Source organism: Schistocerca piceifrons, chromosome 7 (genome assembly GCF_021461385.2).
Source record: "Schistocerca piceifrons isolate TAMUIC-IGC-003096 chromosome 7, iqSchPice1.1, whole genome shotgun sequence".
NCBI lineage: Eukaryota > Metazoa > Arthropoda > Insecta > Orthoptera > Acrididae > Schistocerca > Schistocerca piceifrons.
This window is the reverse complement of record NC_060144.1, coordinates 67,019,469-67,032,655: the sequence shown is the minus strand read 5'-3', so window position 1 is coordinate 67,032,655 and position 13,187 is coordinate 67,019,469. Positions and strand designations below refer to the sequence as shown.

Below are 13,187 nucleotides of genomic sequence, written 5' to 3'. Positions count from 1 at the left end.
TGTTACTGATCATCGAACATCTAAGGTATGCAACTCCTACATCCGATTTTCATGATGAAAATGTCGAAAAGTTGACAACTTGGCACTTTGAGGATATCCATGAGAAAGAAAATCATTCTACTTCATTCAGGTAAAATTTATTACCTCTCTTGTGACCTGTAGGAACACATGAGAATGTCACCATTTTCAGATCCAATCCTTCCTTTAGCCACAATTTGTTCATGATACGAACCATCTGAATGGTGAGCATGTCTTGCTGCAAGTCATCCCCAACCTGTAAAAACGATGTCTAATGTGATAATCCAATAACAAATATTTGACACAATTATAACACAGCCAGCAGAATATTAGATGTTGAAGAATGCACAAAAACAAACAATGCCTGGCTTTTTCATAACTAAAAATGCTACTGAAACTGTTCTTTGATACTCAGTTGGGTGGCATTGACCGTATAGTAAAATATTTTGGCATGCTGATTTGATGCTATCCTCAGGCATGGCTGATGACTGAATGGCTTATTCATGTACAGTATGTAACTGTGTTGAGCTGTGTATCCCTGGCCTTACGTGGCTACATGTGGCTCTGTTGGTGAGGCAGATTGAAAGGAGCTTCACCTGAGCAAAAGTCATAGTATGTCTTTGTTGTATCTTCTCATGTCTTCAGTTGGTGTGGTGTGGCATGGCACAGTACAAAAGGGGTCCTTTGGACTCAATGGTGTTGGGTTTTGAGATAGGTCAGACTTAAGTCCCATCCTTGACTACGCAGTTGTCATTTATTTGTTTTGAATCACCAGTGACCATTTTTCTCCGCATAGTTAGTATCTAGCTGATGCCTGTGATGTACCAACAGAGCAGAATTTATGTTTTTAGCTTTTTCTGTTCTTTGTATAGGTTAATTCTTAAATCCCATGTGTGATTTTGTATGTGGCCCCCGGCACACATACCGAGTGTGCACTGGATTTTTTTCCGGCCCAGGATGCTGTACCCCTATGGAGCTCCAATATGTGTCTAACACCCTTCAGTGAGGGTGGATCCACCATATCAGGTACTGTGTTCTGTTGATCTCTCCTGTACATTATGGATTGTCCAACCTGTGTAAATTTTCCTGAACAGGGATAAAGTACCATAGACTTTTCCTGAACAGGGATAAAGTACCGTAGACTAACAGTTTTAGGACTCTCAGGTTATCTTTCGCAGAGGTTTTGCCTTTGGCTGCGGACAGAAAACACACTTGATGCTGAGTTTCCAGAGAACTAGTCCAATTTTTGCAGCTGACTTTCCAATGTAAGGGCTACAAAATGCGTCTGCCGCAGTTTGCAACTGAAGCAGATTTTTATTCTATAAATATGTTCCTCGGTTGTGGGTGTTCATCTGATAAAATATTTTTTTTTCAAATCTAGTGGTTGAGAAATGAGGCGGAGCGCAACTGAAAAAACCACACGAGGGTGGGCAGTGGGCAGGCAATGACCTCCAGCCGCAAAAAAGTAAAATAGGAGGGATGAGCAGGGAAAGAACAGATAGTCAGGGCACAGAAAACCAGGAGCTGGGACAGCCAAACCTAAAGGGGAGGGATACCAGCATCAATCAGAAGACTATCGACAGGGCTCTTGTGAAAGGCACTGGTGGCTAAACGGATACCATGATGGAGAACAGGGTCCAAGAGGAGCAGCTTGGAAGGGGCAGCTGACCCATATAAACTTGACAACGGGAGTTCAGACGAGACAGAATTAATGCCCAATTCATGCCCCATGAGGTATGGCCAAGGAAGTGAAGGACATTGCGTTTACAGAAACAACAAACCTTCAAGTGATGAATATCAGGTGTTGGGTGTTGAAGTAGAACTTCGGATCAGGATGGACCATAGTACTGTAACAGAAATGCACCATCCTCAAGTTAAACGAAGCGAATTGAAAACTGTGCGAGTGTCCACGTGAAAGCACTCTGGATGGCTCCCTGAAGCTGTCATTCTGCAGAGGCCACCGAGTGGGAGCTAGTCCAAATATAGAAATCATCCACACACAGAACAGGGGTGACCAACAGTCTGGCAGAGGCCCCAAGTCCATTAATAATGCTGAGGATAAGGAGGACACTTGGTACGGAACCCTGTGGAACGCCATTTTCCTGGGTCAGTGGAGAGCCGAGAATGGTGCCAAATCGCACTCTGAACAAATAAGGGAATAGAAACTGGCGAATAAAAATCTGGAGGGGGCCCTGAAGAGACCACTCATGGAGCATAAGGAGGATGTGATGGCACCAAGCTATGTTGTAGGCCTTAAAAAGATCAAAGAAAACCACAAAAAGAAGGCCTGTCGAACTACAGTTTCCAACTGAAGCAGATGATCGATCAGGGACTGTCCCTCCTGAAAGCTTTATTGGTAAGGAGATGAAAGGTCCAGAGATCCAAGGATCCAACCAACAAACCACCATTTGTTCTAGTAACTTGGGGGGGACATTGATCAGGCTGATTGGCCGGTAACTATCAAAGGATGACTGATACTTGCTGGGCTTCAGGACAGGAACCACAATACTGTCTCTCCACTGACAGGAAAAAATGCCTTGCAGCAAAATACGGCTAAACACCTGGAGAATACAGTGTAATTGTGAAGGACTGAGGTGTTGAAGCAATTGGTTATGGATAGAATCGGTGCCAGGAGCTGAATTGTGGCAACAAGAAGAAGCTCCAACTCAGTAAAAGGTTCATTGTAGGATTCCACCTGACAAGGAGTAAAACATTGGTGGGAAGCTTCAGCCCACTGTTTCTGGAAGAGGAAGGAGGCTGGATAGGTGGCCGACGCTGATGCCATCGTAAAATGGGTCGCAAGGTATTCTGCTAGAACTGATGGATCTGTACAAATGCCACCTGGAAGGACAAGGCCAGAGCGGAAGACTGCCACTGACAACCCAGGAGGGTGCCGAGTGCAGCCCACACCCGTAACGAAGGGAAAGAAAAATCTAGAGAGGAGACAATGCATTCCAAACATACCCACTTTGTCTGTTTGATTAAGTAACAGGCTTCGGCGTGAAGATGTTTAAAGATAATAAGACCAGCAGAGGACAGGTGTCACTTACGATGTCACAAGCCATGACAAAGATCATGAATGGTGGTGGCAATGGCTGTGCTCCACCATGGGACTGGCCAATGGGAAAAGGGCCCGTCGATCAGGGAACGGCAATTCTGGCTGTGTGGATTATCTTATTGGACAGATCACATACATCATCATCAATACAACCTGACAAAGAAGGTGTAAACATGGGATGTATAGAGAGACAAACTGCATGGTGGAAAGAACAGCGGGATAACCTGGTCTTTGGGAGGCAGGAAAGGTATCACAGATGTCATTGTATGACAGCCAGTGTAAGGAAGGAAGAAAGGGAGGGGAAGGGAGTGAAAGATCAATGGTACATGCAGATCTAAAATGAGTAGGGAATGATCATTAAGAAGGAACAAATCATGGTCCACAAGAAATTGGTCAATGAGCTGCCCCCAACTAGACTAAAAGCCAGTGCCCATCAAAGGGTCATGTGCATCAAAATCCCCAAAGAGGAAGAATGGTGGGGTATGTTGCTGAAGGAGTGCAGTTAGGGCAGCAGGAGTAGGTGGCCTGTGAGGAGGGAGATACAGATTGGAAATCATGACCACAGAGTTCAAGTGGACCCAGACAGCAACTGCTTCCAATGAGGTACAAAGTGGGACTCGTGTACTAACAACGTCTGTACAGACCAATGTGCAAACGCCACCGGAAGTCTTCAAACACCCAATCCAGTTCTGAAAGAAAGCACAGAACCCATAAGGTTCTGTTAGTGAGCATCAGTAAAATGAGATTCCTTGAGAACAACATGCTGCCAAGTAAAAGACAATGAGGTATTGCAACTATGGGAGGTGACAGTAGCACGCATTACAGTTCCACTGCGTACGCACAGAGTCGGTATCCTAATGGGTGTTGGATGGGGTGGAGCCAATCACGCCATTGGGTCACCACCCATCACCAATGAGAATGGGATAATACCCTTAAATACGAGGTCAGACTCAGGTTTTGAGGGGGAGATGCCACCTACAAGGGCACCAAGGAGGCCTTGTCCTGGGGCTTCTTCTTTTTCTTCTTCTTCTTCTTCTTCTCCTCCTCTTCCAGAGGTTGAGGAGGGCTGAGCATGGAGGGAGAGCAGGCTTCTGCAAGATCCAGAAGGGAATGAGAGCAGGTGACCTTGGGGCGCACAGACTGTGTCCCATGGCCTAGTTGTGGTAGCAGCCATCCGGCCTGAGAGACACCAGGGGGAGAGGTTCAAAGATGGAGCTCTATCATTGGCAGTTGCTGAAGAAGGGGGGACACTTCTCCAGCCAGAGAGGGGGAGTGGCACATGGAGGGGCAGGACTGGGGTAAGGAAGAGGGAGGAGAAGGAAGGACGTAACAAAAGCAAAGGTAGAAGTCACCAACACAGAGTGAAATCAGCAATATTTCTGATGAGCGTCACAGTAAGATAAATGATCAAGGGACTTATACACCCTTATCTTCTTTTCCTTCTTATCATCATGGAGTGGTTGTCCACATTCACCACATATAGGGTTGACCATACATCGGGAAGACATGTGACTGAAACACAAGTACCGGAAGCATCTCATGGGCAGTGGGATGTACAGAACCATGTCACACTGACAATACATAACCTTGACCTTCTCTGAGAGGGTACCTCCCTCAAGAACAGAATAAAACCACCAGTATCAGTGTGATTGTCCTTACGACCTTTCTGCACATACTTAACAGAAGATGGGTACATAACAGCTTCAACCCATGGACTGGCTACACTTGTTGGTGACATAGCAGGATGGAGGGAGGCTATGGTGGGAAAGGAAGACAGAGAGGTAACCATGCCTTAGATGCTATGGAGGGAGTTCTTGCCGAAACGGCTCACATTAGGAGAGAAAAATTTTAAAGTGGAGTTCAATGCCCAAAGGAGGATCAAAATGCCGAAAAGGAAGGATGAAAGGATAAAGGCAAGGGGAATAAAACTGAGAAATACAGTCAACCAAGCATTTATACAGGTTGACATATGTAAGAACACAAAGACCAGAAGGAGGGGGCAGAGGGAGAGGAGCAAGAACAGGAAGGGAGGGGCGAGGGAAAGGAAATCTGGCCTGGGGGTGGGGGGGTGGGGGTGGGGGTGGGGGTGACAGTGGGCTGCACCAGCTTGGAGCCCCATGTACACCATACACAAACTCACAAAAGAACTGTGGGCACCCCTCCTCCCTCCAGTGGAGGAGGATCATAAGAAGCTGAATGGTGCAGTCAAAGAGGGTGTTCCTGGCCAAGAGAAGTCTACTTGTATTAAACATTGGCCTTAATCTGAATTTCTGGAAATGTACTTTGGAGTGAATCATGAACTGTGGGAGAAAAGTAAAAGAAGAGAGTCATGGCTTTTGATGTGTGGTGCTACAGCAGTGTTGAAAATCCGGTGGATCGATGAGATAAATAATGGGAAGATTCCATGCAAAATTGGCAAAGGAAGGAACATACAGAAAAACTGACTAGAAGATTGGATACAATGATAGAACATGTATTGAGACACTGGGGAATCACTTTCATGAAGTTTTGGAGTGTAAAAACTGTAGAAGATGGCAGAGACTGGAATATATGTAACAAATGACTGAGAACTTAGGGTACAAGTGCTACTCTGAGATGATGAGGTTGGCACAGGAGAGGAATTCGTGAGGTATGCCGACTGCATAAAATGAGTCAGAAGACTGAAGATAAAAGTAATAAAAAAGGGTGGGGGTGGGTAGTAGGGCCACCTCAGGAAGTAGCATTTAACAATGAAAGTACATTAATTGAGAACACACAAAAGAAAACCTGGAGCTGAACTGCAAGGCTTAGCAGAATGCTCGTATTTATAAATACCTAGAATGTTCAAGAAAATTCCGATATTGCATTAATAATAAAGCCTTGCAACTTTCCAAAAAACATGAATGTTTAATGAGAAATAACTGCAGGAGATCAGAATTGATACAGTAACCATGTTGTCAGTAAGTTATGGAGCTGCTACACCAAAGGGGTTGGGGTTTGATTTGGGGGGAGGAGACCAAACTGTGAGGTCATCAGTCTCATCGGATTAGGGAAGGATGGGGAAGGAAGTCGGCTGTGCCCTTTCAAACGAACCATCCCGAATGTGCCTGAAGCGATTCAGGGAAATCATGGAAAACCTAAATAAGGATGGCCGGATGCGGGACTGAACCATCGTCCCCCCGAATGAGAGTCCAGTATGCTAACCACTGCCCCACCTCACTCAGCACTACACCAAAGCAAACAATGCATAGCATGTGGTACTGTACAGCAGAAACTAGGAGGAAGATGGTTTGGGAAAAAGTGAAGAAAAGGACTTTAGGTAAGAAGAGAAGGCAAGGCGAGGAAGAGTAGAGAATAAAGACAGACAGGACGCAATAAGGTTTCCGATAAACTAAAAATTGACGATTTACCAGCAATTACAAAATTATGAGACAACTGCTGGCCATAAATTATCTTCAGGAGGCAAAATATTTATTCGGTTGAAAAAAGTAAACAACACTACAATTTTTGGAATGATTAGTCCTTTCCTTGGGGAGAATTCATTGATTAATTGGTCAGACTTAAAAAACAATGTCAGGTTACTCAGGGCCCAGAATGAGAGGAACCCACCTGCTGTGAGAACAAAATCATGTTTCATAATTTTATAGATTGCTTAAGTAAATTTTCCTGTTGGTAAAATTTATGAGACAGCAAGATAAAAACACACACACACACACACACACACACACACACACACACACACACACACACACTGAACTGGTGAGTTACCTTGAAAATAGCAGGTATAATTCCAGACTCTGTGCTCAAGAAGTTTATCTTCAGAGGCAGTGTATTGGATGGGAAATAAGAGCATGTGCGAACCTGGATACCTCCAACTTCTAAACTAGGGCTCAATGGTAAGCAAGTCGGATTCTCATTTAAACTATGATGAAGCACTTCAAGTTCTTGTATTAGAACCTTTAGTCGCAATGATTCTTTTGTACTCTTCACCTTCTCAGCTGTTTCATACATATTCTGTCAGAAAATACACGAAATTAGTTGACAGTTATATTACAGTAACAATCTAATCTTACATTCAATTTGAAATTACAATGCCATCTATCCCTGGGTTGGGATGAATGCAACTGTATCACTTCTGGTTATAAAGCAATTCACAGGTTAAATGACAGACAATAATACGAAAACACTGAAGAAACAAATTGCTCATTTAATTTTTGGATTGCTTCCCTCCAACTTAAAATTTTATAGAACAGCAAAGTAATCTCATCGGAATTCCTACTGACACAGGGCATGATGCACCTAAGTAACTACCAATTGCTCAGAGACAGCCCATCAGCAACAGTGTGATACTATGAAGTCTCTTGCTCCACTGTGATTGTCAATCAAAACTGCACTTGCTGGATACATGTGCTACAGCACTTTAAAGTAAATGAAAAGATCTGAGCAGATAAGTAATTCACCCCAATAAAAATTATCTCCAGCTGTTTTACGTATTATTTGCTGACTTGGTAAGTTAATAAAAAATTCAATAACGAATTGTTATAGCACTGCAAGGATAAAGCACTGATTGCGGATTTGGCTCTTTCTCCCTTATTAATTCCTCTAGTGCACATTCAAACATTTTCTTTTAAGTGCAGTATATGCTCTAACCTAGACAATTCTACAGTGCAGGAAAAGATAGATTGCTACTTACCATAAAGAAGACATGTAAAGTTGCAGACAGGCATTATTAAAAGACACTTACTTAAAGCTTTCAGCCACAGCCTTGGTCGGTAAAGAGGACACACACACACACACACAGACACACACACACACACACACACACACACACACACACACACTGTTTATTTGCAGCCCTCTGCCAACACATCCACCTGTCTTTCCCTGCTCCTCTCCTTTTTTGTTCCTTTCCCCCCAGTTCCCTGTCCCACAACCTCATGATGTTGCACCTGTCAGCAGTCTGGTCCCTGCACATTCCACCAGACAGGTGAGTCTCTTTCCCCAGTCATACGGTCCCTGCACATTCCACCAGACAGGTGAGTCTCTTTCCCCAGCCATACACTACTATCCCTTCCCCTTCCCCTCCCGATTGCTGCTTGCATGCCACGTGATGTTGCATTCTGGGCTGAGATGCTGGAGTTGGCGGTCATGTGTGCGTGAGGCGTGCGTGCTTGCTTGCTTGCTTGCTTGTGTGTGTGTGTGTGTGTGTGTGTGTGTGTGTGTGTGTGTGTGTGTGCGTGCGTGTCCTCTTTACTGATGGAGGCTGTGGCCGAAAGCTAAGGTGAGTGTCATTTAATCATGCCTGTCAGCAACTTGATTTGTGTTCTTTATAGTAAGTAGCAATCTATCTTTTCCTACACATTTGATATTCCTAGATGGAGTCTCCGTTGTTTGACAAGACTGTTCTAAATTAGCCTGAGCTCATTTGATATTTATGCTTTCCTTTTTTGCAAAATTACAAATTTTATTTTTAAATCAGATTCACTGGCAAATAAGACAATGCAGAGGAAAATGATAATTTAACAAATTAATAGATAAAATTCATGCAATACTGGGAACAAATGAACAGAATACAATTAGCAAAAAAAGTAAAGATAAGCACTTGACATACAGTGGGAGTATGGAACAGTGGATAGGCTCAGAAACAGGAACTCAGCTTAACAACTTGTGCTCATCTTCATCAGACACAGGAACTATTTGTGTACAAGTGTGTTTCAATGAAGACTTCCAGTTTTTAAGCTGAGCTACCGTCAATAGATTTTATTTGTGTTCCTACCTTCTGCTCTGTACATCCACTACAGACTGAAAATATCATTTTTACTCAACCCAGAATTAAAAATTCGAAAAGTTTTACAATAATTTTGGGTCTCTTTACCACACCAAAATGATTATTATTAAAATCAAAGCTGATTTTTTTCTTTAGGAGTGCTTCCAATTTTTTTACACATGAAAGCAGCAGCATTAGAGTGATGTGCTCATCTTCATTTGTATATATTTATGTTATGTGCAAAATATCATTCAAATGATGATAAATCAATATAATAATGAGAAGGAAAGCTGCTACTCACCATATAGGGGAGATGCTACTCTCCCCCCCCCCCCCCCCCCCCCTCCTGCTCCCCAACCTGCAGCACTTCACTTCACTGTCCACCATCATAACCATAATATCCCTCCCCACCCCAGCCTCCTCCTTACCCCCACCCCCAGTCGCCACTCCCATCATGCACGGGTGCTGCTGCTCGCAGTGTGGTTTCAGTTGTCTGAGACTGCAGTTGTGTGTGTGAGTTATGTTTGTGTGGGTGTGCGTGTGCATATGTGTATCTATTGTTGACAAAGGCCATTGGCCAAAAGCTTCTAGTGTGAAAATCATTTGTTGTGCCTATCTGCGACTCAGCATCTCCGCTGTATGGTGAGTAGAAACTTTCCTTCTCATAATATTGTTACATTCCATCCTGTATTTTCCATTGTTTGATGATTAATCAACATTTTTAAAATTCCACAGAGTATACTTAGTTCTGTTTTAAAGACAGAAACACCAAGACTGTGTACAACAAACTCATAATATATGATAAATAACAATGTATGTCACCTGATTAATATTGCAATTCAGCAGAAGGCTTATGCACTATTTACTTTTGAGGGGAAAAATATCTCCTGGTATTAGCCTTTCCCTGAGCAACTATTTTGATGGACATTTCATTTCATTACAAAATAAATTATCTTTATACTTACTTTTACAAGCAGCTGTTGTGAAAAAAATCTCTGCCGCAGGGCACTGCCAGAAATAGCAATCAGTGCTCTAAGCATCAACTGCAACCGTCGGTAATAGCGGGCTTCACTCAATGTCCTCTCATCATAGTGAATAGCTTCTGAAGTGTTCTACGGGCGAAAAAAAGTATTACTTCTTCCCAGTACCAAAATCAATGACTTGATTAATAGTGAGAACCTTAAAAACTACTCTGCAATTAAATAAGCATTTTTCTAATATACTGACATAAAACACAATAACTTTAATCACTCCTTGTCAATGGATCGTGAACTCACAAAATATAAAAATTCAAGAATTCGAATCTTTGGTAAGTGTAAAACACAACAATAATTTGCTTGGGCTATTATTTATGTAAAAAGCATGACTGCAGTTGAACATGTGTTTAATTAATTCTGACACAACAAGAGAATCATTTATAAATTATTGGCTTACTGGTCTTCTTTCATTCCCACAACAGTGTATCCCTATCATTCTGTGGTCTGAGTAACCAACCATTCCTTTGTAACCATGCCCCTCAATCTATTCCTCGCCCCTTCGCAACAAAGGAACTAATAATTCCAAGAGCTACAACAGCATCGGCAGACAAGCAGTTATGCCCCATAGATTAAATGTTTACTTAAGAAGGCTACTCACCTGAGGTGATTCTCCTGGCAAAGTTTGAGTGAGAAGCCAATACAGATGGTGTGCAACACGTGGTGAAATAAGCGCCCTCTTTAGCAGGAAATGTGCGAGCGGTGAAGCTTCCCAAGTTTCGTGTTTTAGTGCTTGGACTAACTGTGGCAGTAAATCCACCAATTCATCACTACCCATGTCTTCCACCCATGTTACAGCTACACGCCGCACTTCTGTATCTGGGAAGCTGGAACAGGGAGTTTATGTATAACACACTCATTTCAGAAATCTCAGAAATTATGATCAGTTTTCCATTTTATGTTGCAATAAAATGACACAAATCACCTTCACATTTATTTCCTTTGATCAACCTATGTGACACGACTATATACCTATAATTAACAACAGAATTAATTCTCTGCAAATCAGATCTCTCCTGCGGCCTCTGATTTTGTCCTGAGTCATGACTGAAATTAAGCTTCCTCTTTTGTAGCTAACATTGTCCATTTTAGTTTCACCACTTTAAAGTTAACAGAGTATTAAAAAAACCAACAGAGGCTCTGAATTTGAGAAGTGAAATTAACTTTTTCTGTTCTTCACAGATTCACAACTGAATGCACTTTTCATTTTCCTTATTTTGGAATTTTATCAATTTTGTGCACTTACAAAAAACTAAAGCTCTTATTTACTACCATCAAAAGTAATTCATTGCAAGGAAGGCCAACAGACTTTTGAGGTTTATCTACAGTCCTCCATATTTAAAAATTAATTCCTTGTATGTTACAAGCTCTGTCCTAATGGAATATTTTCTTGCATATAATGCCCAATATTTTGTCTTTCTTACAAATCAGGTTCATAGTGTTTCAGGATTGTGCTGCCAACAGCACCTAAGTTACAAATCTATGCTGTCTGTGGGTAAACAAGAAATAAGCCGTACATTAGAAATAAAACTTTTTGTGATTACAGTAGTTCTACAAAGGGCTAATGTTCTGAACAGGGTGATCTAGCCAACTCCGTGAAACCTAAACTGAATGCTATTTGATCCTATCTCAACTAAAAATATTAATGTAATTAAAATAACCAGTAAGAAAATCTTAAAGATACTTTCAATTATTATTTACATCAGAGAAAGTTGTTTGCAATTAAAATTCTCCATACCTGTTTAAGTCTCCATTTACATTTGGTCTAAAAATGTGATTTAAAAAATGATTCTACTGTTTTCTTTTTATTCTCTCAAAGTGTAAAATTTGTTGCCAATTATGCAGGAATCATGAATACAATCTACAACAATACACTCGATCCATGAACATCACAAAAAACAAAGAAATGATCATCTGCTCCATTTATTCACAACTATTTTTCCAAAGATCAACATCTTCTACTGATGTAACTAAATGATGGCATCAGTATAATTGATATTTATACTATTCACCACATCAACATTGGTGACATCACACCAACAAAATTAAATACTGCAAAACAGTACTGTAAATAAAACAAAGTTGCATCAGTCCTCTCTGAAAATTTTTGTTCTAATATGCAGGTTCTTTTGCAAAACACTGAATGACATTTTTAGTGCAGTGGGATACTGAAAAAAAGAGGAAATGGCTAATAACAATTTCCAACAGTGTTTACAAACCTTGCAAACTGCGCAATAGAATCCAGAGAACTAGGTCAGTCAGTCTTATACAATGGTGCAGTAGAAAATATTACTTCTAACATACAGGGTGATTCAAAAAGAATACCACAACTTTAAAAATGTGTATTTAATGAAAGAAACATAATATAACCTTCTGTTATACATCATTACAAAGAGTATTTAAAAACGTTTTTTTTTTTTCACTCAAAAACAAGTTCAGAGATGTTCAATATGGCCCCCTCCAGACACACGAGCAATATCAACCCGATACTCCAACTCGTTCCACACTCTCTGTAGCATATCAGGCGTAACAGTTTGGATAGCTGCTGTTATTTCTCGTTTCAAATCATCAATGGTGGCTGGGAGAGGTGGCCAAAACACCATATCCTTAACATACCCCCATAAGAAAAAATCGCAGGGGGTAAGATCAGGGCTTCTTGGAGGCCAGTGATGAAGTGCTCTGTCACGGGCTGCGAACAAATGCTTGCTGGATGCGTGCATTTCGAACGAAGTATGGTGTTAAACCTCCTGATAGGTGGTGTATTAAACGTTGGTATAAACACGCTGAACAACTGTCGTCGATTCACTTCTGCCGTACTCAATAACACAAAAAGCTTTCTGTTGAGCGGTCGCCATCTTAGCATCAACTGACACTGACGCCTAGTCAACAGCGCCTCAAGCGAACAAATGTACAACTAAATGAAACTTTATAGCTCCCTTAATTTGCCAACAGATAGTGCTTAGCTCTGCCTTTTGTCGTTGCAGAGTTTTAAATTCCTAAAGTTGTGGTATTCTTTTTGAATCACCCTGTATTTTGGGAAAAATACTATGGAAATCAGAACAGCAATACTTCTTGGAAATACCTGACTGATTATTGTAAATCAAGCAATAATTTACCACATATTTTAAGCTAGTAACAATTGTTTACTGCACTTCAGTGAGAAATCCTGATCATACACACTGTCATTGCAATCTACATCTTTATCACTCTGTATTAGTGAAATACACTTCAAAAGCTGTTCATATTTCTTTGAGAAACTTACTTTACTAAACACGATTAAGTGAGAAAACAGGAGGAATAGGCAGGAAATAGAATGGAAACAACAGAATAA

General features: G+C 41.4%; 1 protein-coding gene across 2 annotated transcripts in view; it reads right to left on the bottom strand.

The window, feature by feature from the left end:
• The window catches only part of LOC124804953 (phosphatidylinositol 4-phosphate 3-kinase C2 domain-containing subunit alpha), a 248,117-nt gene that overhangs the window by 108,547 nt on the left and 126,383 nt on the right, over positions 1-13,187 (bottom strand). For both annotated transcript variants that reach the window (XM_047265340.1, XM_047265341.1), the window contains exons 17-20: positions 10,458-10,683; positions 9,788-9,934; positions 6,824-7,069; positions 145-274 (exon numbers count right to left, since the gene is read on the bottom strand). In XM_047265340.1, coding sequence (XP_047121296.1) covers positions 145-274; positions 6,824-7,069; positions 9,788-9,934; positions 10,458-10,683 — 749 coding nt within the window. The remainder of the gene's footprint in view (positions 1-144; positions 275-6,823; positions 7,070-9,787; positions 9,935-10,457; positions 10,684-13,187) is intronic.